This window comes from Eleutherodactylus coqui, chromosome 1, assembly GCF_035609145.1.
Source record: "Eleutherodactylus coqui strain aEleCoq1 chromosome 1, aEleCoq1.hap1, whole genome shotgun sequence".
NCBI lineage: Eukaryota > Metazoa > Chordata > Amphibia > Anura > Eleutherodactylidae > Eleutherodactylus > Eleutherodactylus coqui.
Window position 1 is genome coordinate 278,318,822 of NC_089837.1, and position 26,877 is coordinate 278,345,698.

The 26,877-nt window shown below is 46.7% G+C and overlaps 1 protein-coding gene across 1 annotated transcript in view; it reads left to right on the forward strand.

The window, feature by feature from the left end:
* Positions 1 to 3,783: 3,783 nt before the first annotated feature.
* The window catches only part of TADA2A (transcriptional adaptor 2A), an 80,340-nt gene continuing 57,246 nt past the window's right edge, over positions 3,784 to 26,877 (forward strand). The window contains exons 1-2 of the mRNA XM_066609179.1: positions 3,784 to 3,857; positions 24,500 to 24,606. Of these exons, the coding sequence (XP_066465276.1) occupies positions 3,833 to 3,857; positions 24,500 to 24,606 (132 nt within the window). The 5' untranslated portion in view covers positions 3,784 to 3,832. The remainder of the gene's footprint in view (positions 3,858 to 24,499; positions 24,607 to 26,877) is intronic.

The following is a 26,877-nucleotide window of genomic DNA, read 5'->3' on the forward strand; positions in this document are numbered from 1 at the left end:
GCACACTGGACGGCATTGTCAAGCATGGAGCTCATTGTAGTGGGGATCTACAAATTTACTATATGTCAAAACCTGATGCATTGAGCCCCTGTTGGATCATTGTGTCTGGAGGTGAGTGAGCGCTGTGAGGAGAGAAGTTGTCTTCAAAATTAGTGGGCTACTCTCCTTCACAGCCCACCGCCGGGGAACGGCAGCATATTAGTGGGAGCAGGGAGTGAAAGCAGTTCAACACTTGTGGCTGCAGCTGCTCTATAGAGATTTCTCAACCTTGTCTTCACCAAGCTGCATAGTAGAAGAGGGGTTTTGTAAGAAAAATGTACAGAATAGGCTAATAAAACCTATTGCAAAAATACTTATAAATTAAAAAAAAACAAAAAACTAAATGTGCAGGTGCTCTTTAACCCCTTTCCTCTCCATGACGTATAGGTACGTCATGGAGCGGCGGGGTATGTATGAAGAGAGGTTGCGGGGCAACCTCTCTTCATACAGTGCGGGCGTCAGCTGTTTATAACAGCTGACACCCGCAGGCAATAGCTGCTATCGGCCGTTCGGCCGATTGGGGCTATTAACCATTTAAATGCCCCGAACAATGTTCGGGGGTCCCGCACGGCCCCCCCATGGTGAGATCGGGGGAACCGTGCAGGTGTCATGGCAGCCGGGGGCCCAAGGGCTGCCTTAGCAGGCTGCCTATCAAGCCATTCCCGTGGGGTGCCTTGATAGACTGCCTGTCAAATGGCAGTATGACGTAATGCCAGAGCATTACATCATACTGCAGGAGCGATTAAAGCATCGCTGGTTGTAGTCCCCCAGGGGGACTTTAAAGTAAAGTAAAAAAAAATCAATAAAGTTTTTTTAATTGTAAAAAAAAAAAGTTATAAAAGTTTAAATCACCCCCCTTTTGCAATATCTATTATGAAAAAATCTAAATCACAAAATAAAAATATGTATTTGGTTTCGCCGCATCCGTAAAAGTCCGATCTATCAAAGTATAGCAGTATTTTTCCCGCACGGTGAACGTCGTCCGAAAAAAAAATAAAGAATGCCAGAAATGCACTTTTTTAGTTACCCTGTCTCCCAGAAAAAACACAATAAAAAGCGATCAAAAGGTCGTATGTATTCCAAATTAGTACTATCAGAAACTACAGGACATCCTGCAAAAAATGAGCTCTTGCTCAACTACGTCAATGGAAAAATAAAAAAGTTATTGCGCGCCCAAAATGACCGCAGAAAATAATTGAAAAAAATTAAATGTCTTTGAAAAAAAAAAAAGTAGTATACGGTAGTAGAAAAAAACTATGCGAGTTTGGCATCGTAGCAATCGTACTGACCCATAGAATAAAGTTATGTCGCTTTTGTTGCTGTTTGTGCGCCGTAGAAACAAGACGCACTGAAAGATAGTGAAATGTTTTTTTTTTCATTTTACTCCACTTAGAATTTTTTAAAAGTTTTTCAGTACATTATGTGGTACATTAAATAGCACCATTGAAAAATACAACTTGTCCCGCAAAAGACAAATAAATAAAGAAGTTACGATTTTTTTGAAGGGGGGAGGAAAAAACGAAAATAGAAAAAGAAAAAGGGGCCGCGTCATTAAGGGGTTAAGTACCACCCTCTTTTTTCCATCATTGAGCCAGCTACTTACTTACACACATTCTCACCCAGACCAAGCATTCTCATTGTATATACCAACCTTTTATGTGGCAGAGTAACAAATGCTTTGGAAAAGTCCAGATGCACAAGATCCAATGACTCTCCCTGGTCCAGTCTAGAACTTACCTCCTCATAGAATCTGATCAGGTTGGTTTGACAGGAGCGTCCCTCATAAACCCATGCTGATACTGAGTTAGGCCGCCTGCACACGAGCGGAAATCCCGCCGCGGGATTTCCGCCGCTGAAAGTTTGCATAGGAGTGCATTAAAATACGCACTCCTATGCAGACGGCCGCGGTTTGGCCGCGCGAAATCTCGCGCGGCAAACAAACCGCGGCATGTCCTAATTTTCTGCGGGGCACGCACTCACCCGGCCGCCGGCTCCGGTCTGCGCATGCGCCGGCTGCGCGGCAGCCGGCACATGAAAGAGCCGGGGCCGCCAGGCGCGGGTGAGTACGCGCTCGTCCCTGCAGGCGCTCGGGTCGGATCGCGCGGCGAGAATTCTCGCTGCCGGATCCGACCCGCTCGTGTGCAGGCGGCCTTATACAGCTATTTTCCTTGAGGTACTCCAGGATAGCATCTCTTAGAAACCCCCTCAAACATTTTACCCACAATAGAAGTAAGAATTACTGGCTTATAGTTTCTGGGTTCACTTTTTACCCCTTTTTGAATATGCATGCATTTCCTGTGAGGTTTGTATTGTCCTGTATGTAGAAAAAACAAACCTGGAGTTGTTCCCACTCTTCTAAGAATTGTGACCAATTTGTGACTTTCTCTAAGCAAAGCTGGATAATTGAGGAGGTCCACTGGCCCTTGTGGACAACAAAAGGGCTCATGCCCACGAGCATCGCAAGATACGCCCATGGATTCTGCCGCGGCAGTACCGCGATTAAAAATGCGGTAGTGCCTGTGAGTGCGGATCTCTGCGGTCATCATTATTATACTATATTAATGGAGACATCTTGTGGCATAAATCTGCGGCAAATAGAACATGCCGAGATTTATTTCCCACGACGGAATTCCGCAAGTGAACATTGGCAGGCAGAAACCTATTAGGTTCAATAGAATCTAATAGCTGCGGAATTCACGTGCGGATTTCCGCCACGGGGAACGCAACAGAAATCTGTTTGTGGGCATTCACCCTAACAGAAGAGAAAAAGTTTTTATCTTTTCTTCTACTTGCACACCAGCAGTGCAGGGTTCTTTTATAACCTCTCTACAAACAAAGAGAGCTGTCAATCACTGATAGGACTGCCCATTGGACCACTCAGCTGTAAAGGAGCAGAGATTCATTGGTCCATGTAAAAAATCTTATTGCAGGTCTTAGGCCTAATGCACACGGCCAGATTTCCGTTGTGGCGTTTCACTGCAGCTATTAGGTTCTATTGAACCTAATAGCTCAATGTACATGCTGCGGAATTCCACCGCGGAATTACGCAGCATGAAATTACCCGCAGCATGCCCTATTTGCTGCGGGTATATGCGCAGACGGCTTCCATTGTAGTCAATGGAAGCCGCCCGTCACGCTATACTTCCACTGTAGCACAGCGGAAGTATAGCATGAATACACGCTGCGCCCACCGCCGGACACATCCTATGACGCTGTCGGCGGGTCATGTGACACCGCTGGCGCGTCATTCACTGTACTGTGCATGCGCGCCGGAGCGTCACGCGTGACGGACTCCGCTGCGGTATTCCGCTTGCGGAGCCCGTCACGGCCGTGTGCATAAGGCTTTATTGTCTGTATCGCGGAGAAGAATTAGGATGTCAATATGCAGTCTGTGCATGTATCAGGCAGCACACAGACACGTGTCCGTATGGCGTGCACCTGGCCTTCCTGGAACAAATGTATTGGCATTTCTGTGTCTATGCATCTACCACATATGTGTGTTCCAGTTTTATTTAGTACCAACACGGTCCCCCGTAGTTATGTGTACTGCCCATCTATATCCTTCTGTATAATGTGTATACATAGAGGGCTGACAGCCCTCTGCTCTAACACTACAGCCATCCATTGCTCCTGCCTGCACTAGTCTTCGCTCCTCTGCGCTCTGCAGCATTACATCGTTTGCTCACGCTCTCGGATATCTATTGCTCTGGCCTGGCTTCCCCATAGTTCCCTGGAGATCTCTTGGCAGCTGATTGGCTGCAGAGATCGAGGCCGGGACTGTTCGGCGTACAACATGGACCGGCTGGCTCCGTTCAGAGGTTTGTAACGCTCCGTGTGTTCCGTTTACGCTGCATCTTCGTGGGAGCGAGCGCTTCTAGAAACGTACAGGCCTCTTCATATCTGCCGGCGGCTCTGGTCAGAGGGTGGCCAGCCGCATATATTGATATTCCGCTGGACTTAAGCAGCATTGACGATTTTAGCAACCTCATTGGTTGTTCGGCACCACGTGGCTACACATGCACGCGGATATAGTTACACAGCCGTGCAGGAGGAGCTGTGCACGAAATCACCTGATCACATATGTGGCCATGTTTTACTCTGCTGCATCTGAATGCTGTCTCGTGCTGACAGGGTCCCTCACGCTTCCTACAATCCTCCCCTCCGGATCACTGTCTTGTTTTGCGCGTGTCCCAATGAGTAGACTATTGTGATTCATCTCTGCCCACCGCTTGCACATGGCTGACACGCTGTACATAGTCACAATGGCCCTAGAGGACGCCATTTATTGCTTTGGAGACTTCCTGCATGCAATTAACTAAATATATACTCCCCCCTATTGTTCATGAATGAGCGTAGTATGGCGCAGTTCAGCGCGCTGCAGACGTGCTCTGTGTCATGATCGGCCCCCTCACCCCAGTGCTTTAATGAGTAAGCTAATTACTCTGTAACTACAGAGTTTATCATAATCCGGAGGGGAGGCTGGTAGGAACCGTGCGGGACCCTCTCAGCACGAAGTAAGCATTTATTTCCTAGATGCAGCAGCTACATTCCCCTCAGCACAAGTAAAACATGGCCACATCTCTGATCAGGTGATTTCGTGCACAGCTCCTGGTGCACGGCTGTGTAACTGTATCCGTGTGCACGATGTCTATCCACATGGTGCTGAACAAATGAGGTTGCTGGAATCGTCAATGCTGCTTAAGTCCAGCGGAAAATCAATATATGCGTGGCGGCCATTGCAGGTGATGGAGACAGGCGTCCCGCCTCACCTTAGGGGGGAGGGGTTACAGGCTGCTGCCTGTAGCCGCTTATCAACCAGTGGGGTCCCTCTCCGTGCGCCCTACACCCGTACCTCGCCGATCTACTAGCGATTTTGGTGCAAATGTCACTCTATCAATTGAATAGAAATAAGGCCATGTGGCAGTAGAATGCTGCTGGTCTCCTGCAGAGACTGTGGATGGCTATGGCTGCATTGTGTACCACGACGTGCACTGAGACTTTTTTTTTTTAAATGTATTGCATATGGACAGCATTTCATACTTTGCATGCGTGAATGTATAGGGCTCACGCTGCGTGGTATGCAGAGAAATAGAGCATGCTGCAATCTATTCCTCTACTCCATTCACTATGTACCACACGCATGATACGCAGTGAAAAAAGAGCCCTAAAGGGTATGTTCGCCAGTGGGTTTTTTTTTTGCATGCATTCCCCTCTAAAAAGTGTCAAAATCTGAGGTTGTTGGCACAGATGAGGGTGTAGATTTAGCCTTGTCAAATCCACACCAAGGGTAAAATTTCCATGTGGACTTCCAATCCACAGACCAAAAAGTTTAGCGCTTTGGTCAGGTGATATGGAAGAAGGCGCAGTTTTGGGTGCAGGCAGTGAGTGGCGCTCTTGGTGAGGTCGGGGCCAACAATAACTATCTTGACTTGCTCCAGATGAATCCCAGTAAGTCCACGTTGGGGGCTTTGGTGCACAGCTATGTGTGAACACACCCTGACAGGGTGAAGTCTGCAGCGAATCAGTGAGGTGTCAACAGACAGGGTAGAGAACAACTGCAGAATATTGGTGTGGATTTTAACCCCCTCATTTGAGGAGGCGGATTCTGTACTGAAAATCCACTGCATAAGTGCTCACTCACACAGCCATATGTGGTTTTCGGTCTGCAAGTACACAGCACATTTATAGACCAAAACCTGCAGTATTCCTTGCATATTCCATGTGTATCAAAGGTACATATAATGGCAGAAAGTCACTTAATTTCAAGCGCAAATATGCAGGTTTACTGTGTAATTACGTAAGCCCATTGATCCTAATCAGCTATTTTGGTGCATAATATGCACCAAAATAGGACATTCAGCACAAATTTATGGGTGCTCTGCTCCTAAGGGTACGTTGCTCCATAACAGAAACCACTTGGGTCTGAGACCGCACCTAGCTGCAGCTGCCAGTGATCTTTTTTCACGTGTGTAATTCTGAATGGTACAATGTAAATTAATGGGCTTTTAGGACTGCGTACTATGAGCATGAAAAATCTGCATAATACGCACACCATGCACACCCATGTGAATGAGCCCTTTATAAGTGCTTTCACATGGGATGCAATTCCACACGTCCATATGCAGATTCTGATGCGAATTTGCCAGCAGAGTTCTGCCATTCTTATTCAGCATCAAAATCTCCCATGTTAGGGTTACATTCACACGGGCGAGTGCGATATCGGGCTGATCTTTCCATGCCGATGCGAGGCAGTTTTAATTCAAAAACGCCTAACTTTGCTTCTGTGCAATTGCGATCCTCAGGTATGTGTCTCACGCACGTCAGAGGGTCACAAGTGTTTCAATGGGAAACATCACACTAATGTACATCGCACGGCATGCAATGTCTTTTTACGGTCCCATTGACAACTCGAGTGAGGCAAAAGATGCAACATGCTGCATCACTGTGAGGGGGGTGGAATCGCTGATGTGAATAAGCCAGAAAGAATGGAGTTCATATTTGTGCGTTTTGCAAGGCACAAAACTTGCGTGAGATTTTCGCCCGTGTGAATATAGCCTAAGGGTGGGGATTTTGGTGCTGAATATTCCACAAGTGCAAATTCCACAACAATCTTGCGGTAGTTTATATAGGACGATTATCAACAAAATTCTTGCTAGAAACAGTCCTGAGCACGTGGCTGCCGTCACCGCATTGAGCGAGAAATTGTTCACTTGTCCGAGGTGCTTGGTTTTTAACAAAACTAAAAAACAAGCAACTATCGGCCTGTGTATACAAGAGTCGCTCAATGTTTAAGCGACTCCTATGTACTTCGGATGGAAGCAGATGGGTCACCTGGAACAATCCCAGCCTCCATTCTCTCAAACAACAGTTGTGCTTGTTTTAGGGTGAATGCCTACAAATGGATTTCTACCGTGTTTCCTGTGGCAGAAATCCACAGCTACCTGCCAATCCTTCCATACAAAATTCTACTGCGGATTTCCACAGCGGGAAATAAATTGCTGCACATTCTATTTGCTGCGGATTCACGCTGCGGGAGGTCTCCAATAACCCCTTCCTGCTCCAGGACGTAAGGGTACGTCATGGAGCGTCGGGGTATGTATGAAGAGAGGTCGCTGTTTATTACAGCTGACATCCGCGGGCAATAGCTGCGATCGGCCAATCGCGGCTATTAAGCATTTAAATGCTGCTGTCAATTCTGACTGCAGCATTTAAATCCCCCGCGGTGAGATCGGGGGAGCCGTGCAGGTGTCATGGCTGCCTTAGCAGACTGCCTATCAAGGCATCCCCATGGGGTGGACTTTAAAGTAAAGTTAAAAAAAAAATCAATAAAGTTTTATTAATTGTAAAAAAAAAAAAAAAAAAAAAGTTTTAAAAGTTTAAATCACCCACTTTTGCCATATCTATTATTAAAAAATCTAAATCATAAAATAAAAATATGTATTTGCTATCGCCGCGTCCGTAAAAGTCCGATCTATCAAAGTAGCGCAATATTTTTCCCGCACGCTGAAAGTCGCCCGAAAAAAAAAAAAAAGCGCCAGAAATACCCTTTCTTAGTCACCCTGTCTCCCAGAAAAAATGCAATAAAAAGCGATCAAAAAGACGTATGTATTCCGAATTAGTACTAACGGAAACTACAGGACATTACGCAAAAAATGAGCCCTCACTTATCTATGTTGACGGAAAATTTAAAAAGTTATTGCGCGCACAAAATGACCGCTGAAAATAATTTTTAAAAATTGTCTTTGAAAAGAAAAAAAAAGTAGTACAGTAAAAAAAAAAACCTGTACAAGTTTGGTATCGTAGCAATCATACTGACCCATAGAATAAAGTTATCATGTTGCTTTTGTTGCCGTTTGTGCGCCGTAGAAGCAAGACGCACTAAAAGATGGCGAAATGTTGTTTGTTTTTTTTCTCATTTCACTCCACTTAGAATTTTTTAAAAGTTTTTCAGTACATTATATGGTACATTAAATAGCACCATTGAAAAATACAACTTGTTTTTTGAAGGGGGGGGAGGAAAAATCGAAAATGGAAAAAGAAAAAGGGGCTGTGTCATTAAGGGTTAATGGACACCGCGGAAATCCGCGCTCACCAGCAGGCACTTTTTGTTTTTAATCGCGGTACTTTTGTGTCGTAAATCGCCGGTGTATCCCTCGACGCTCGTGGGCATGAGCCCTTAAAGTCCCCAATTAATAGAACCTTTAGTTGATAGAGCTCAGATAAGAAGCTGTGTATTCATCATGTGACCAGAACTGATTTTAACCCCTTATCAGACAAAGTAAATGGCCATGAGCATTGACTGCTTTAAAAGGGTATTGCCATCTCGTGCAGAAATGGTATACGAGAGGGTACCCACAAAGAAACAGGAATCTTCTGGTGGGCGGGGTGTTACTAGTGCAGGCTTCTGTTCCGGAGTGCATGTCTGCTGAACCCTGCCACGTTGTTACGTTGTTGGGGTAGGTTGCATTTGGTTCCAGTGATTTTTTTTTTTTTTTTTCCTCAACAGCTTGTTCAGTTTTCCACCAAATTTGTGATGGTTTATTCATATAAACAAGGTGCAGCTGCGAAATTGTGCTTCCTTTTTTCACTGCTCAAAGCAGTTGCTTAACACTCAGCTCTGCACAGGTAGGTGCATGGTCATGGTGGAAGAACCAGTCACCCGTATGCCCACATAACACTGAGTGTTAAGCAACTTTTGATGAAAAATGACATGAGACCGTTGCCTCACTCGCCGCATTCACCTGATCTCACTCCAAAACTGAACAACTAGTTGAAAAAAATCACTGGAGCCGAACGCAGCTTTCTCCAACAACATCGGCTGGTATACTACCTCAAAAGGGTTCCACAGAAATTTACCTAGCAACAGAAGCCTGTACTACTAATGCCCCGCCTACCAGAAGATAATTCCGGTTTCTTTTAGGTACCCTCATATAGCAAGGATATGCCATTATTTTATAATTATTGGGGTCCGACCTTTGTAATCCCTTCTGATTCTGAGAGATAAGAGGCGGCACAGTCCTTTCATTTACAGTTGCACCCAGCCATACATTCTTCATACAAAAGCAGCATAGCAGAGTCCTGCACATACTGATCACCCCCTGCTCATGTGACCCCGGACTCCTCCCACACAGGTGACTGATCACATGACTCTGACATTATCACAGGTCCTGTAAGCACATGGCTGCTGTAGGTGTTCATTAGTATTCCATCCCCTACAAACCCCCTCAGCCTCAGTTGCAATGGAATGCTAACAAACACCTAACCAGACAGCAGCAGTGTGCTTACAGGACCTGTGCCTGACGTCACCATCATATGATATGGGGCGGAGCATGTAACTCGGGATGAAGGACCTTTTGATGATGTCACAATCGTGATCAGCGGTGGGGCATATAACTCACTTGGGATGAGCGTCACCGTCATTTGAAAAGGGTGGAGCAGATGATGACGTGATCACAGGTCCTTCATCCCGAGTGAGTGAATTATGCATCCCCTACAAACCTGGCCTCAGTTGCTATGGAATAGGACCTGTGATGACGTCACTGTCATGTGATCAGGGGCGGAGCATGTAACTCACTCAGGGACAGACAGTCCATTTCATTGTGTGGGTGAGAACAAAAAAAGAGATGGGTGGAGCAAAACCCGTAGGTCATGTTTGATCTGAAAGATGAATCTACATATGTGGTAAAGAGAGTAAAATGAAGATTTCAATGGTGGAGGTGCCGCCTGATCAGATGATGCACCATCTAGGTGGGCATAAATGAGCAAGAGAACAAGACTAAAGACTGGCGGAAAAAGGCGCGGTACTACAAGCTAGAGAATGTAGAAAGTGACCAAAAGGTGTGGAAAACATCCCTTTATTTAATAAAATATACCGCCAACATGTGAAAACGTGTTTTCGGGATAACCCCTTTGTCAGTTCAGCTGGTGTTTAGAGTATACAAGCTAAGTAATGCATATTAAGAAAATAGGGTTGAAGATGAGAGGTGAAAAAGTAAACATAGGTAAAAGAAAATATATGCAGGTTTGAATGTAGACCTCTATAAATAAAGGCGAAAGCCCTCACTGACTAAGTCACCCCTAATTCTCCAACTTCCTGGTGTCGCATAAACACGAAATTTGGCACGACCTTTGTTTAAGTCCTAAGTAGGAAAAGTAAAGGTGTCACAACTTGATTATTCACTTCTACGTGACAAAGTAAGAGACCCCCTATGTAATGTAACTAATAACACACATCTGTACTGCAAAAACGTGAAACTTGGCACGGCCATTGTTTAGGTCCTAAATAGGAAAAGTAAAGGGGTCTCAACTTCAATATTTAATTCTAAGCATGAAAAACTGCGAAAATCCACGATACAGGAGAGTTCTTTTTTTAGAAACCATAAAGCCTAGGGAAATGATTTGTATACTGAAGATAATCTACCTCACTTCTATGGCCGCTTGCAGACGGCTGGGTCGGATCCCACTGTGAAAATTCTCGCAACGGGACCCGGCCCGCGTCCCTGCAGGGACCAGTGCGGGTCTCACCTGCTCCCGCGTCTCCGACTCTCTGATGTGCCGGCTGCCGTCCCAGGAATGACATTTCTGTGCCAGCCTCTGAGAGACCCACACAGAAATAGAATATGCCACGATTTGTTTTCTGCGTGTGATTTCACGTGGACAAATCGCGGCCGCCAGCCTGTGCAGGAGGCCTTATGTGTGTATACTAAGGAGAATCTAACTGATCTCTGTGTATATACAGAAAGGCTGTAAAGTACATAAGGAAGCGGCAATGTACTGCAGAGATGGAGCATGCTTTTAAAGGGGTGGTCCCGCGAAAGCAAGTGGGTCTATACACTTCTGTATGGCCATATTAATGCACTTTGTAATGTACATTGTGCATTAATTATGAGCCATACAGAAGTTATAAGAAGTTATTCACTTACCTGTTCCGTTGCTAGCGTCCTCGTCTCCATGGTGCCGTCTAATTTTCAGCGTCTAATCTCCAGATTAGACGTGCTTGCGCAGTCCGGTCTTCTTTTCTCAATGGGGCCGCTCGTGCCGGAGAGCGGCTCCGTGTAGCTCCGCCCCGTCACGTGCCGATTCCAGCCAATCAGGAGGCTGGAATCGGCAATGGACCGCACAGAAGCCCTGCGGTCCACCGAGGGAGAAGATCCCGGCGGCCATCTTCAGCAGGTAAGTAAGAAGTCACCGGAGCGCGGGGATTCAGGTAAGCACTATCCTGTTTTTTGTGTAAACCCCTGCATCGGGTTTGTCTCGCGCCGAACGGGGTGGGGGGGGGGGGGGTGGGGGGGGCTGTTGAAAAAAAAACAAACCCGTTTCAGCGCGGGACAACCCCTTTAAAGGGGTTGTCCCGCGGCAGCAAGTGGGTCTATACACTTCTGTATGGCCATAATAATGCACTTTGTAATGTACATTGTGCATTAATTATGAGCCATGCAGAAGTTATAAAAAGTTTTATACTTACCTGCTCCGTTGCTGGCGTCCTCGTTCCCATGGAGCCGACTAATTTTCGCCCTCCGATGGCCAAATTAGCCGCGCTTGCGCAGTCCGGGTCTTCTGCAGTCTTCTATGGGGCCGCTCGTGTAGAATGCCGGCTCCGTGTAGCTCCGCCCCGTCACGTGCCGATTCCAGCCAATCAGGAGGCTGGAATCGGCAATGGACCGCACAGAAGCCCAGCGGTCCACGGAGACAGAGGATCCCGGCGGCCATCTTCAGCAGGTAAGTATGAAGACGCCGGACCGCCGGGATTCAGGTAAGCGCTGTGCGGGTTGTTTTTTTAACCCCTGCATCGGGGTTGTCTCGCGCCGAACGGGGGGGGGGGGGGGGGTTAAAAAAAAACAAAAAAAAAACGTTTCGGCGCGGGACAACCCCTTTAAGGCTAAGAAGAGGCTGCAGCATCCAGTCTGCGGTAAATTTGAATAAAAAGAGGCGTTACCTTTAACCCTTTCCAATCCAATGTCGGGCCTGCCCCGACATCATAATTTCCCTCCACAGTTCCAATGTCGGGGCAGGCCCGACACTGCAGTGCAGGAGTGGATCTGCACCCGATCGTCAGACACATCAGGTGCAGATACACTTCTGCACTGGTCCTCATCGAGGACCCCCGAGGAGAAGGCAGAAAGGGTTATTAACCCCTTCTGCCTTCTCCTTTACACATTACATAGCGCTCAATTAGCGCTATGCAATGCATAGATTCCGGCCGGCGATCATGTGACCGCTGGTGTTACCTGACCCCCGGCGGTCACATGAACGCCGAGCCGGGAGCCTGCACTGTGGGAGGACCTGCTTACCTGTCCGGTGTCTTCTGCATTCTCCCTTCTGTCTCCTGGCTCGGCGATCATGTGACCGCTGGATGCCACCTGACCCCAGCTGTCACATGATCGCCGAGCCGGGAGGCAGAAGGAGAATGAGGAAGGCGCCGGACAGGTAAGCAGGATCCCCCACAGTGCAGTGAGCACCTGCACCCTGAACTCTGTCAGTTCAGGAGGGTGCAGGGAAATGTATTTTTTCTCACCCATTCTCCCCAGCTCCAACTTATTTGGAGCTGGGGAGAATGGGTGAGAAAAAATAAATGGATTGGAAAGGGTTAAGGGTAAAAAGTGAGGAGACTGGGAGGGGTGGCACAGGGGAGGGACATCGGTACATGCATTGTATGGAAAATCTAACGCTCATCTATGTGTATTCATATCTTATTCCTTGGTTCCTCTAAAGTAACCACGACATGCGAACAACAGGTCGGTATATCAGCTAGTAAATGTATAAATACACAATAGATGGTCTGAATATAAAATAAATGACCATAAATATTTTGTAGACATAGTAAAAAGACTATACAGCAAAAGTGACAAAGGCGTGTGATTAAATAAAAGTACATAAAAAACATATAAATATATAAAATTATAATAAACCTCAAGTAGGAACTGATATTTCAACAAAAAGAACACAAAAAAAAAACGACTTAAAGGGGTTGTCCCGCGCCGAAACAGGGTTTTTTTTTTTTTTTAACCCCCCCCCCCCCCCCCGTTCGGCGCGAGACAACCCCGATGCAGGGGTTAAAAAAACAAACCGCTCAGCGCTTACCTGAATCCCGGCGGTCCGGCGTCTTCATACTTACCTGCTGAAGATGGCCGCCGGGGTCTGCTCCCTCCGTGGACCGCAGCTCTTCTGTGCGGTCCATTGCCGATTCCAGCCTCCTGATTGGCTGGAATCGGCACGTGACGGGGCGGAGCTACACGGAGCCGGCATTCTGCACGAGCGGCTCCATTGAAGAGAGCAGAAGACCCGGACTGCGCAAGCGCGGCTAATTTGGCCATCGGAGGGCGAAAATTAGTCGGCTCCATGGGAACGAGGACGCTAGCAACGGAGCAGGTAAGTAAAAAACTTTTTATAACTTCTGTATGGCTCATGATTAATGCACAATGTACATTACAAAGTGCATTAATATGGCCATACAGAAGTGTATAGACCCACTTGCTGCCGCGGGACAACCCCTTTAAGATAGTGTTTATTTACTTTCAGAAATTCCATCATGTGTATATATAAAAAAGCTATAAGAATTGCACACCACATGAAAGGTCAGAGGGAGGGAATAGTATTTACTGGTAAAGTGAAATAGAATGGACTTACCAATTGGGAGGTCCCAAAGGGTTAATAAAGAGATCTTGTTTGACTAGAAAGGTTAGGAATATAATGGGACTAAAAACAAGCCCAACAGGATAAGTGGGGAATGAAAAGGGAATAATAATGTCTTTAGCAGGGATTTGGCTTGCTAGAGGATGAAGGCACAAGTGGAGGAGAAAGGGTGAAGCAGTAACTGCTAAATAACCTGCATGAAAAGCTGGAGTAAGGGAAAGGAAAAAAAAGTGGGGATAGTATAAAAATAAAGATGTATTACCGGTATAATGTGGGTCAGCTGGGACAAAAGAAGTTGTGAGCGGGAGGGGGCAGGGATTCAAATGCAGGCAAAAAAGGCGGGAGATTTGAATCTTCGCAATCTGATTGGTCCTGAGTCTAAGGGGGCGGGGTAATAAGGAGTTTTGAAAAAAGCCCGTAATGAGTGGAAGGCAGAGCACTGCTTGCCGGTGGGCTGAAGAGGATGGAGGGGGCAGGGTCTAGCCGGGGAATGAATGGAGCATGTACTAGAGGAGTAATGCAGGAGGGAGATTAGACTGGACTGGTTTAAGCGTGAGACATTAGGACTTTGAAAGGAAGCTGGGAAGATGGAAGAGCAATGGAGTGTATAAAGGGTAGCGGCTAGTGGAATGAGTATAGAGAAGACGGGCGGGAAATTTAAATGGGAGAAGTTGTCTTCTGATAGGCTGGAGGGGGGGGGGGTAGGGTTTGTTTGAATGGGGACAGAGGAATAAAGGGAACCTGGTGGCGGGGGAAAAAAGTTATCTCATGAACACATTTGCTGATAGATTGGGAGGGGCGGGGTGCTAGGAGATTTAAAATTACATGGGAGCGTGACATGGAGTTCCGAGGCTGGTTTAATGTTTAGGTGGAGTATTTGGACTGTGAAACAGATGGGGATTAGACGGAGGAGTAGTATGACTATGGGGGCGGGGGAGGACGTGAGTGACACGTAAAAAAGGATGGGGGGAGGGGCAAGAGTTGTAACTATGGAAGTCTGCCTACTGATGAAAAAAAGTAAAAAACCAAAGGTTAATTTATAGGGTTATTTTAAAAAATGGCCACCTGATCGCCCGGGAATGAATTCTGAGCCATGGGATGAATAGACCTGAAAACGGGGAGAATTTAAAGAAAGTTTCTGCTTAATGGGCTAGAAGGAGTTAGAGGGCATCGACTTATATCCAGGAACCATTTGCATAATATCTGATAGAGAATATTACATTCCCCTCAACCTGAATCCCACCGTTGCAAACGAAAATAATTACTGTGACCATATCCAAACAGCCTTTAAGAATAACATCATTAATAAGAAGGAAGTGCATTTCCTTATCACTAATCATCCTTGTACCCCCAATTTTTACCATTTATCCAAGATCCATAGAGATGTTAAGATTTTAATTTATAACAATGCATTGACCTTCTTCTCCAAAGATATGTGATAGGTTTGGAATCCTATCTGAAGGACACTCCCTCACTCATTAGTTTACTATCCAGTGGAAGCCATTCTACAGAGGGCCCACTCTCGCAGCACTTTATTTGAATATTTCACGCGATCGAGGCATATCGATTAGTTCAGTACTTGGTGACGACCACACGATTCCACACCAATAAAAAGAATTTATCATTGACAGTATTTTATTCATCCTCAAAAATCACTTCTTTTCATTTAACTCTCAATTATACCAACAGATTAAGGGGACAGCAATGGGCACCAGATTCGGGCAAATTTCATAAATATATATGTAGGGGATTTCAAGAAACCTCTCATTCTGTCTAAACACGAATGGTACAATAGGATCATTTTTTATAAATGCTACATAGACAACCCTATTTTTATTTGGGAAGGGTCGTGGGAAGATTTTAATCATTTTACTAATCCTCAAAATACCAATGACTGCAATCTGTGTTTTCTAGCAAAAGCTCTCCCATTTCCGTTCAGTATCTGGACCTGATTTTGAGTCATGAGGATGAGAGGGTTATCACTAAAACCTTTTTCAAATCGGTAGGCAGAAATAGATTTTTAGATTTTAGAAGTGCACACTACAAGTGGAAAAATAACATACCTTTTGGCCAGTTCAAACGCATTAGGCGGAAGTGCTCTAAAATTGATGATTATGATGCTCAAAGCCTTATTTTAAAACTAAGCTTTAGCCTCATCATTAGAGATGAGCGAGCACCAAACTGCTCGGGTGCTCGTTACGAAATTATCGCGATGCTCGAGGGTTCGTTTCGAGTAACGAACCCCATTGAAGTCAATGGGCGACTCGAGCATTTTTGTATATCGCCGATGCTCGCTAAGGTTTTCATTTGTGAAAATCTGGGCAATTCAAGAAAGTGATGGGAACGACACAACAACGGATAGGGCAGGCGAGGGGCTACATGTTGGGCTGCATCTCAAGTTCCCAGGTCCCACTATTAAGCCACAATAGCGGCAAGAGTGGGCCCCCCCCCCTCCCAACAACTTTACTTCTGAAAAGCCCTCATTAGCAATGCATACCTTAGCTAAGCACCACACTACCTCCAACAAAGCACAATCACTGCCTGCATGACACTCCGCTGCCACTTCTCCTAGGTTACATGCTGCCCAACCCCCCCGCACGACGCAGTGTCCACAGCGCACACCAAAGTGTCCCTGCGCAGCCTTCAGCTGCACTCATGCCACACCACCCTCATGTCTATTTATAAGTGCGTCTGCCATGAGGAGCAACCGCAGGCACACACTGCAGAGGGTTGGCACGGCTAGGCAGCGACCCTCTTTAAAAGGGGCGGGGCGATAGCCCACAATGCTGTACAGAAGCAGTGAGAAATATAATCCTGTGCCACCGCCATCAGGAGCTGCACACGTGGGCATAGGCATGTGCCACACACTATTCATTCTGTCAAGGTGTCTGCATGCCCCGGTCAGACCGTGGTTTTTTATAAATAGTCACAGGCAGGAACAACTCCGCAATGGGAATTCCGTGTGCACCCACAGCATGGGTGGCTCCCTGGAACCCACCGGCTGTACATTAATGTATCCCATTGCAGTGCCCATCACAGCTGAGGTAACGTCCAATTAAATGCAGGTGGGCTTCGGCCCACACTGCATGCCCCAACCTGACCGGGGTTTTTAATTCATAGAAACAGGCAGGTACAACTCCCTATTGTGAAGTCCGTGTGGACCCACAGCATGGGTGGGTGCCAGGAAACCACCGGCGGTACATAAATATATCCCATTGCATTGCCCATCACAGCTGAGGTAATGTCATGTTTAATGCAGGTGGGCTTCGGCCCACACTGCATGCCCCAGTCAGACTGGGGTTCTTTAGAAGTGGACACATGCAGTTACAACTCCCTGTGGACCCACAGCATGGGTGGCTCCCTGGAACCCACCGGCGGTACATAAATATATCCCATTGCAGTGCCCAGCACAGCTGATGTAACGTCAGGTTTAATGCAGGTGGGCAAAAAATTAATTGGATTACACTGTAGGCGAGGGCCCCAAAAAATTGGTGTACCAACAGTACTAATGTACGTCAGAAAAATTGCCCATGCCCAACCAAGAGGGCAGGTGAAACCCATTAATCGCTTTGGTTAATGTGGCTTAATTTATAACTAGGCCTGGAGGCAGCCCAGTTAAAAAAAAAATTGGTTCAGGTGAAAGTTTCAACGCTTTAATGAGCATTGAAACGTATAAAAATTGTTTACGAAAATTATATGACTGAGCCTTGTGGGCCTAAGAAAAATTGCCCGTTCGGCGTGATTACGTCAGGTTTCAGGAGGAGGAGCAGGAGGAGGAGGATGAATATAATACACAGATTGATGAAGCTAAAAGGTCCACGTTTTTGATGGTGATAGAGAACAATGCTTCCATCCGCGGGTGCAGCCTACATATTGTTTAGGTATCGCTGCTGTCCGCTGGTGGAGAAGAGAAGTCTGGTGAAATCCAGGCTTTGTTCATCTTGATGAGTGTAAGCCTGTCGGCACTGTCGGTTGACAGGCGGGTACGCTTATCTGTGATGATTCCCCCAGCCGCACTAAACACCCTCTCCGACAAGACGCTAGCCGCAGGACAAGCAAGCACCTCCAGGGCATACAGCGTGAATTCAGGCCACGTGTCCAGCTTCGACACCCAGTAGTTGTAGGGGGCAGAGGCGTCACGGAGGACGGTCGTGCGATCGGCTACGTACTCCCTCACCATCCTTTTACAGTGCTCCCGCCGACTCCGCCTTGACTGGGGAGCGGTGACACAGTCTTGCTGGGGAGCCAGAAAGCTGTCAAAGGCCTTGGAGAGTGTTCCCCTGCCTGTGCTGTACATGCTGCCTGATCTCTGCGCCTCCCCTGCTACCTCGCCCTCGGAACTGCGCCTTCGGCCACTAGCGCTGTCGGATGGGAATTTTACCATCAGTTTGTCCACCAGGGTCCTGTGGTATAGCATCACTCTCGAACCCCTTTCCTCTTCGGGTATGAGAGTGGAAAGGTTCTCCTTATACCGTGGGTCGAGCAGTGTGTACACCCAGTAATCCGTAGTGGCCAGAATGCGTGTAACGCGAGGGTCACAAGAAAGGCATCCTAACATGAAGTCAGCCATGTGTGCCAGGGTACCTGTACGCAACACATGGCTGTCCTCACTAGGAAGATCACTTTCAGGATCCTCCTCCTCCTCTGGCCATACACGTTGAAAGGATGACAGGCAAGCAGCATGGGTACCCTCAGCAGTGGGCCAAGCTGTCTCTTCCTCATCCTCCTCATGCTCCTCCTCCTCCTCAACGCGCTGAGATATAGACCTGAGGGTGCTCCGACTATCCAGCGACATACTGTCTTCCCCCGCCTCCGTTTCCGAGCGCAAAGCGTCTGCCTTTATGCTTTGCAGGGAACTTCTCAAGAGGCATAGCAGAGGAATGGTGACGCTAATGATTGCACCATCGCCGCTCACCATCTGGGTAGACTCCTCAAAGTTTCCAAGGACCTGGTAGATGTCTGCCAACCAGGCCCACTCTTCTGTAAAGAATTGAGGAGGCTGACTCCCACTGCGCCGCCCATGTTGGAGTTGGTATTCCACTATAGCTGTACGCTGCTCATAGAGCCTGGCCAACATGTGGAGCGTAGAGTTCCACCGTGTGGGCACGTCGCACAGCAGTCGGTGCACTGGCAGATAAAACCGATGTTGCAGGGTGCGCAGGGTGGCAGCGTCCGTATGGGACTTGCGGAAATATGTGCAGAGCCGGCGCACCTTTCCGAGCAGGTCTGACAAGCGTGGGTAGCTTTTCAGAAAGCGCCAGGCATGGCACGTGCGTGAGGCTGCCGAGCTGCAGAGCCGCCACCAGGTTACGGCCGTTGTCACACACGACCATGCCCGGTTGGAGGCTCAGCGGCGCAAGCCAGCGGTCGGTCTGCTCTGTCAGACCCTGCAGCAGTTCGCGGGCCGTGTGCCTCTTCTCTCCTAAGCTGAGTAGTTTCAGCACGGCCTGCTGACGCTTGCCCACCGCTGTGCTGCCGTGCCGCGCAACACCGACTGCTGGCGACGTGCTGCTGCTGACACATCTTGATTGCGAGACAGAGGTTGCGGAGGAGGAGGAGGAGGAGGGGGGGTGGTTTAGTGGAGGAAGCATACACTGCCGCAGATACCACCAATGAGATGGGGCCCGCAATTCTGGGGGTGGGTAGGATGTGAGCGGTCTCAGGCTCTGACTCTGTCCCAGCCTCCACTAAATTCACCCAATGTGCCGTCAGGGAGATATAGTGGCCCTGCCCGCCTGTGCTTGTCCACGTGTCCGTTGTTAAGTGGACCTTGGCAGTAACTGCGTTGGTGAGGGCGCGTACAATGTTGCGGGAGACGTGGTCGTGCAGGGCTGGGACGGCACATCGGGAAAAGTAGTGGTGACTGGGAACTGAGTAGCGCGGGGCCCCTGCCGCCATCATACCTTTGAAAGCCTCCGTTTCCACAACCCTATACGGCAGCATCTCCAGGCTGATAAATTTGGCTATGTGCACGTTTAACGCTTGAGCGTGCGGGTGCGTGGCGGCGTACTTGCGCTTGCGCTCCAACACTTGCGCTAGCGACGGCTGGACGGTACGCTGAGAGACATTGGTGGATGGGGCCGAGCACAGCGGAGGTGAGGGTGTGGGTGCAGGCCAGGAGACGGTAGTGCCTGTGTCCTGAGAGGGGGGTTGGATCTCAGTGGCAGGTTGGGGCACAGAGGGAGAGGCAGCGGTGCAAACCGGAGGCGGTTAACGGCCTTCGTCCCACCTTGTGGGGTGCTTGGCCATCATATGTCTGCGCATGCTGGTGGTGGTGAGGCTGGTGGTGGCTCCCCGGCTGATCTTGGCGCGACAAAGGTTGCACACCACTGTTCGTCGGTCGTCTGCACTCTCAGTGAAAAACTGCCAGACCTTTGAGCACCTCAGCCTCTGCAGGGTGGCATGGCGCGAGGGGGCGCTTTGGGAAACAGTTGGTGGATTATTCGGTCTGGCCCTGCCTCTACCCCATGGCCACCGCACTGCCTCTTCCAACCTGCCCTGCTGCTGCACTTGCCTCCCCCTCTGAAGACCTGTCCTCAGTAGGCGTAGCAAACCAGGTGGGGTCAGTCACCTCATCGTCCTGCTGCTCTTCCTCCGAATCCTCTGTGCGCTCCTCCCTCGTACTTACTCCAATTACTACTACCTGAGTGATAGACAACTGTGTCTCATCGTCATTGTCCTCCTCACCCACTGAAAGCTCTTGAGACAGTTGCCGGAAGTCCCCAGCCTCATCCCCCGGACCCCGGGAACTTTCCAAAGGTTGGGCATCGGTCGCGACAAACTCCTCCAGTGGGAGAGGATTCGGAACCATTGCTGCCCATTCTGGGCAGGGGCCCGAGAACAGTTCCTGGGAGTCTGCCTGCTCCTCAGAATGTGTCATTGTAATGGAGTCAGGAGGCTGGGAGGAAGGAGGAGCAGCAGCCAGAGGATTCAGCGTTGCAGTAGTGGACGGCGCAGAATTCTGGGTGGTCGATAGATTGCTGGATGCACTTTCTGCCATCCACGACAGGACCTGCTCACACTGCTCATTTTCTAATAAAGGTCTACCGCGTGGACCCATTAATTGTGAGATGAATGTGGGGACGCCAGAAACGTGCCTTTCTCCTAATCCCGCAGCAGTCGGCTGCGATACACCTGGATCAGGAGCTCGGCCTGTGCCCACACCCTGACTTGGGCCTCCACGTGCTCGCCCGTGTCCACGTCCTCTAGGCCTACCCCTACCCCTCAGCATGCTGTATTACCAGTAGTGCAGAAACAGAACGCTGTAATTAAATGTGCCGCTTATTGGCCTGTGGTTGGAGGCTGACTTCCCTTACGGAACGCACAGCAGAGCCAGGAAACAATTTTGCGCACGCCTGTAGTGAGACGTAGGTGCGTATGACTGAGCTAGTGGAATTCACAGCGCAGAAGCAGTCAAGTGGCCAAAGGCCAGTAGTAGGCCTTAAGTATTTTGCTTCTATTTTTTTAAAATGCTGAGCTGATACAGCAGACAGATACTGTAGGCAGCGTATAATATTATGTATACTGTTTCCCTCTGGCGGGATGACAGCGCTGATGTAACAGAGACAGCAGATGCAGGAAACAATTTTGCGCAAGCCTGCTGTAACGCTTAGCTGCGTATTAATTCAGACTACCTCCCCCAGCAGATAGATACTGAAGGCGGCGTATAATATTATGTATACTGTTTCCCTCTGGTGGGATGACGGCGATCATGTAACAGAGACAGCAGATCCAGGAAACAATTTTGCGCAAGCCTGCTGTAACGCTTAGCTGCGTATTAATTACGACTACTACCCCCAGCAGATAGATACTGTAGGCAGCGTATAATATTATGTATACTCTTTCCCTCTGGCGGGATGACGGCGATCATGTAACAGAGACAGCAGATCCAGGAAACAATTTTGCGCAAGCCTGCTGTAACGCTTAGCTGCGTATTAATTAGGACTACTACCCCCAGCAGACACGCAGTAAACTGAAGACGGTCACAGGCAGCCCAAATATAGTATTTTTCCCCAATTTTTTTGGAAAAAGCCCACTGCCTATATAGCCTGAATATCTCTTTCCCTGCCTCACCAGTACTAGCCCTATACTCTGTACAATGACTGCAGACTGCGGACGCAATGCTCTGCACGGCCGATATAGAAAAAAAAAAAATTGTGCAACACTGCTAAAAGCAGCCTCAACAGTACTGCACACGGTCAGATGTGGCCCTAAGAAGGATCGTTGGGGTTCTTGAAGCCTAAAATAACTCCTAACGCTCTCCCTATAGCAGCTCCGGCACCAGCAGCACTTTCCCTGATCTCTGTCAGAATGCATCTGTGGCGAGCCGCGGGAGGGGCCGATTTATATACTCGGGTGACACCTGATTTCGCCAGCCACTCACTGCAGGGGGGTGGTATAGGGCTTGAACGTCGCAGGGGGAAGTTGTAATGCCTTCCCTGTCTTTCTATTGGCCAGAAAAGCGCGCTAACGTCTCAGAGCTGAAAGTGAAAGTAACTCGAACATCGCGTGGTACTCGCCTCTAGTAACGAGCATCTCGAACACACTATTACTCGAACGAGTATCAAGCTCGGACGAGTACGTTCGCTCATCTCTACTCATCATCTAATTGATGTGGCATTTTTGAAAGCCAGAAGTAACCACTCTACCAGTAATGAACCTCACGTTCATAAGATTTCCTATGTCAACCATAATTTTAATCATAATTTTATCACCACCTATAACTTTTGCCACATTAAGATTTCCAGCATTTTAGAGAAACACTGGCAGGTTTTATTACATGACCCTTTTCTCCGAAGTAATCTACCGACCCGGTCACAGATCGCTTTCAGAAGTGCCTGTACCTTAAAAATGTGTTTTTCGCCTGTATTTGAATCCCTGCTCTCTCCCGCTCACAACTACTTCTCCCGTCCTGGCTGACCCACATTATACGGGTTATCCACCTTTATTTTTATACTATCCCTACGACCCCTTTTTTTCCTTTCCCTTACTCCAGCTCCTGCTCTCCATGGAGGTTATTCGGCAGTTCCCGAGCCACCCCTTCACTTCCGTTCCTTTAATAGAAAAATGTGATTGTTCCCAGCAAGAGAAACCACGTAATCTTGTAGATATGATACCTTTTAATGGCTAACAAAAATACATGATGTAATAGCAAGCTTCCGAACCAACGCAGGGTTCTTCTTCAGGCTTAAATGGAATAGATCTGAAGAGGCATGAATATTTATACACACTTATAACATACATACTTATGACAAGGCTCAGATTTCTGCAACAGCAAACAAACTTTTATATATCGTTTACACCATTCATCATTTTCTATCAAGACAGCCAAATTCCCACTAAAGACACCATTATTCCCTTCCCACCTCCGACTTATCCTGTTGGAGTTATTTTTGGTCCCATTATATTCCTAATTTGTCTAAGCAAACAGGATCTCATTATAACCCCTTTAGGACCTACCAATTGCTAAGTCCATTGTATTTCATTTTACCATTAAATACTATTCCCTCCCTCTGACCCTTCCTGTTGTGTGCACTTCGTATAGTTTTTAAAATCTATTTTATATATACATGAGTGCATTTCTAACAATAAAAAATACTATTTTAGGCCTCATGCCCATGGCAGTGACGGACTATGACAGCAGAATATCGGAGCGGAGTCCGTCAGAGCGTCCCCCAAAGACCCCATACTCGCCTCTCCGGATCCGCCGCTCGGGTCCTATACAGCGCACATGACGTGTCGGCGGTGGGTGGTGACGTGTAATCACGCGATACGTCCGCTGTGCTCACAGCGGAAGTATCCCGTGAAGGCTTGCTTCCATTGACTACAATTGACTTTTTCTGCGGCAATTAGAACATGCCGCAGTTTTTTTCGCGCTGCGGAATTCCGCGGTAGAATTCCTCAGCGGGAATATTGAGCTATAAAGTTCAATAGAACCCAATAGCTGCAGGATAACGCTGCGAATTTCTGCCACGTTTCACGCGACAGAAATCCGTCCGTGGGCATTAGCCCTTAAGTCGTTTTTTGAGTTCTTTTTGTTGAAATATCAGTTCCTACTTGAAGTTTATTATAATTTTATATTATTATATTTATGTATAGATTTTTTATATACTTTAACTTTTATTTAAACATATACCTTTGTCACATTTTGCTGTATAGTATTTTATTTTACTATGTCTGCAAAATATCTATGGTTATTCAATTTATATTAAGACCATTCTTTTAATAGTTTAATGCATATTCATTTTTTTCCATCTACTATATTCTATAAGTGCTAATGTGCTGTATATTGTGTATTGATACATTTATATATTTATGTCTACATTCAAATCTGCATATAATTATATATTTTCTTTTACCTATTTTTACTTTTTCGCCTATTTTCCAAATATGTATTACTTAGCTTGTATACTCTAAACACTAGCTAAACTGACGAAGGGATTATTCCCGAAATGCATTTTTATATGATGGCCACATATTTTATTAAATATAAGGAGACGTTTTGCTTGCTTCCTATATTTTCTAGCTTTAGAAAAGTCTAAAGTCCTGCATTTCATTGTGTAACACTGTTTCAACATCAAAAGACAACACCAGTGCTTCAAACTACGAGCTAGCTTTCAGAGTTTCGCTAAGTACTTTATTGGTGGATTCTCCAATCCAATGTGCTATTAGCTGCCACTAGTATAGCTGCTGGTATTTTGATGGACACTGTGCTGTAAGACCCTGCTGCGGAAGGGGTCATCATAAGGGTGCCTGCTGTAATGGGGCAAGTTATCCAGAAATGTATATTTATTTTGAACCCTTTTCTTCCCCCTGAATAATGCTTTAGGTGATGCATTTGATAAACCACCGTGCCGTGGCTGTTCTTCATATCTTATGGAGCCATTTATTAAGTGTGCAGAGTGTGGACCTCCTGAATTCCTCCTTTGCTTGCAGGTAAATAGTCTCTGGCTTGGTCGGATTTTTCTGGGCCTCGCGGAGGGATTTGTGGGGTTTATTACATGCAAAATACAACATCAGTCAGAGTTGGCACGTTCAATCTACCTGTATGAAACATGTTTTATATGAAATCTGCTTTCTGTCAAGGTTCTTGTAAGTGACTGAACTTTCTACAGATGCTCTAAACAAAATCTAGAGCAACTGTGTGAAAGCAACCTGACCGTCTCTCTGCATTAACCTGGGTGAGTGCAATATCGACCTGAGAAACTCAGACTGATATCGCACTTGTAGATCCGAAATTTTTTATGAGATTGCGTTTTGTGAGAAATACGCAGTGCTGTACTTTAGATTTTCATACCTGAAAAAAAAGTATGTTTCAATAGTAGAAATAAAAAATTGCTGCACACTCGCATGAAGCTCGCATGTATGTGAACAGAATCACCCAGAAATAGCACGTCGTAATTTTTTTTTCTCGCATAATGACTGGAAGGGAAAAATCGGCCATATAAATGCATTGGTGATTTAGTTCCTTTTAATTTATAATTAAAGGGGTTCTGTCAGCAAAATAAAAAAATCTATACTCGCCTGTGCCTTACCGGGCCATTCACCAGGAACTTGCTGCTCTCCTGATGTACCTCCAGCAGTCTTTCTATCGCAGTGCAGAAGCTGGCAAAGTTCCAGCTTCCGCCACTGCTTCGACCACTGCATAACGGCAAGTATTGCTGCCCGATTCAGTGGTTGACATGTCACAAGTGACACGTTAGCCACTGATTGGCCTGGCCGTGTCTAACCTGTGACGTGCTCAGAGAGTTGACGGCGAGCGCACATGCATCCCCCTTCCTGGCGTCTGTTGTAGAGCACAGACACGTCACTCACACAAATCATATCTTTGTGCTCCATGTGATTTTTTTTTTTCTTTCTTTTACTGGTCGACACCATAGGGACCAGGGAGTGGTAGAGAATAAAAAATAAAAATTACACCCCCCGACTCCCCATCACCTCCTGCAACAGCACCATAACTTAGAGTAGTTTATGATTTTGCTCCAGAGTGACAGGTTTCCTTTAAAGGGTTTTGCCACGGAAGAGAGTGTTCACCCTTGAACACCATTTCACATTCAGAATTCATTGTAGATTACAATTCTGGCCACTCATCCCTTCACAGTGGAGTAACACATCTGTTTATGTGACAGTTGACAGCTCCATTTAAGGACCATGGTGGCCCTAAAGGACCAGACACTTTTTAGGAATTTTACTCATGCAGTGGTTTCTACTGCCCTATTTTTGTTTATTTTTCTTCAGCAACTAAAATTATTTTTGCAACATAGTTATTCTGTGATGTATAGAGCTATTTTTAATATCTTTCTTTTAACTGCCTTTTTTTCCTGTGGATGTTTTTTTGTTTGTTTGTGTTATTGGAGATAAAAGCTAAAAAAAAAAGGTGTGTTTCTTTAAAGTTTGTAGTTGTTACTTTATTTTATTTTTACAATCAATTTTATTGAAAATTTTAAATATTTGACAAAGTCTCAATGAGCAAAATGAATGGTTACAGTGGCGTAATTATGTCAATAAGTAAATACATAAAACCATTGCTGAGACATTCTACAACAAGGATGTAACCAAAGCCATGAGGGGGCTGGAGAGCCCAAATCAGGGACGACGGCCCCTGTCTGGGGTCACCCCCTGGCCTAACATGTACAAACCAGAATAAGAAACTTGACATCGACAAGAGGAAGTTGTTACTTTATTTTAGCGTAAATATACTAATTAAAAAAATTATGGGAATGGGTTCCTCAATTGTTTTAGATGTTTTGACATAATTTGTATAGTTTTGGATTACAGGGCGCATATGGCGACGGTTTAGGTTTGTGTCGGCGGTGGGTCATTCTCTTTCTCTCTCTCTTTCTCTCTCTTTCTCTTTCTCTCTTTCTCTCTCTTTCTCTTTCTCTCTTTCTCTCTCTTTCTCTTTCTCTCTTTCTCTCTTTCTCTCTTTCTCTCTTTCTCTCTTTCTCTCTTTCTCTCTCTCTCTCTTTCTCTCTCTCTCTCTTTCTCTCTTTCTCTCTTTCTCTCTCTCCCTCTTTCTCTCTTTCTCTCTCTCTCTCTTTCTCTCTCTCTCTTTCTCTCTCTCTCTCTTTCTCTCTCTCTCTCTTTCTCTCTCTCTCTCTTTCTCTCTCTCTCTCTTTCTCTCTTTCTCTCTCTCTCTTTCTCTCTCTTTCTCTCTCTCTCTCTTTCTCTCTTTCTCTCTCTCTCTCTTTCTCTCTCTTTCTCTCA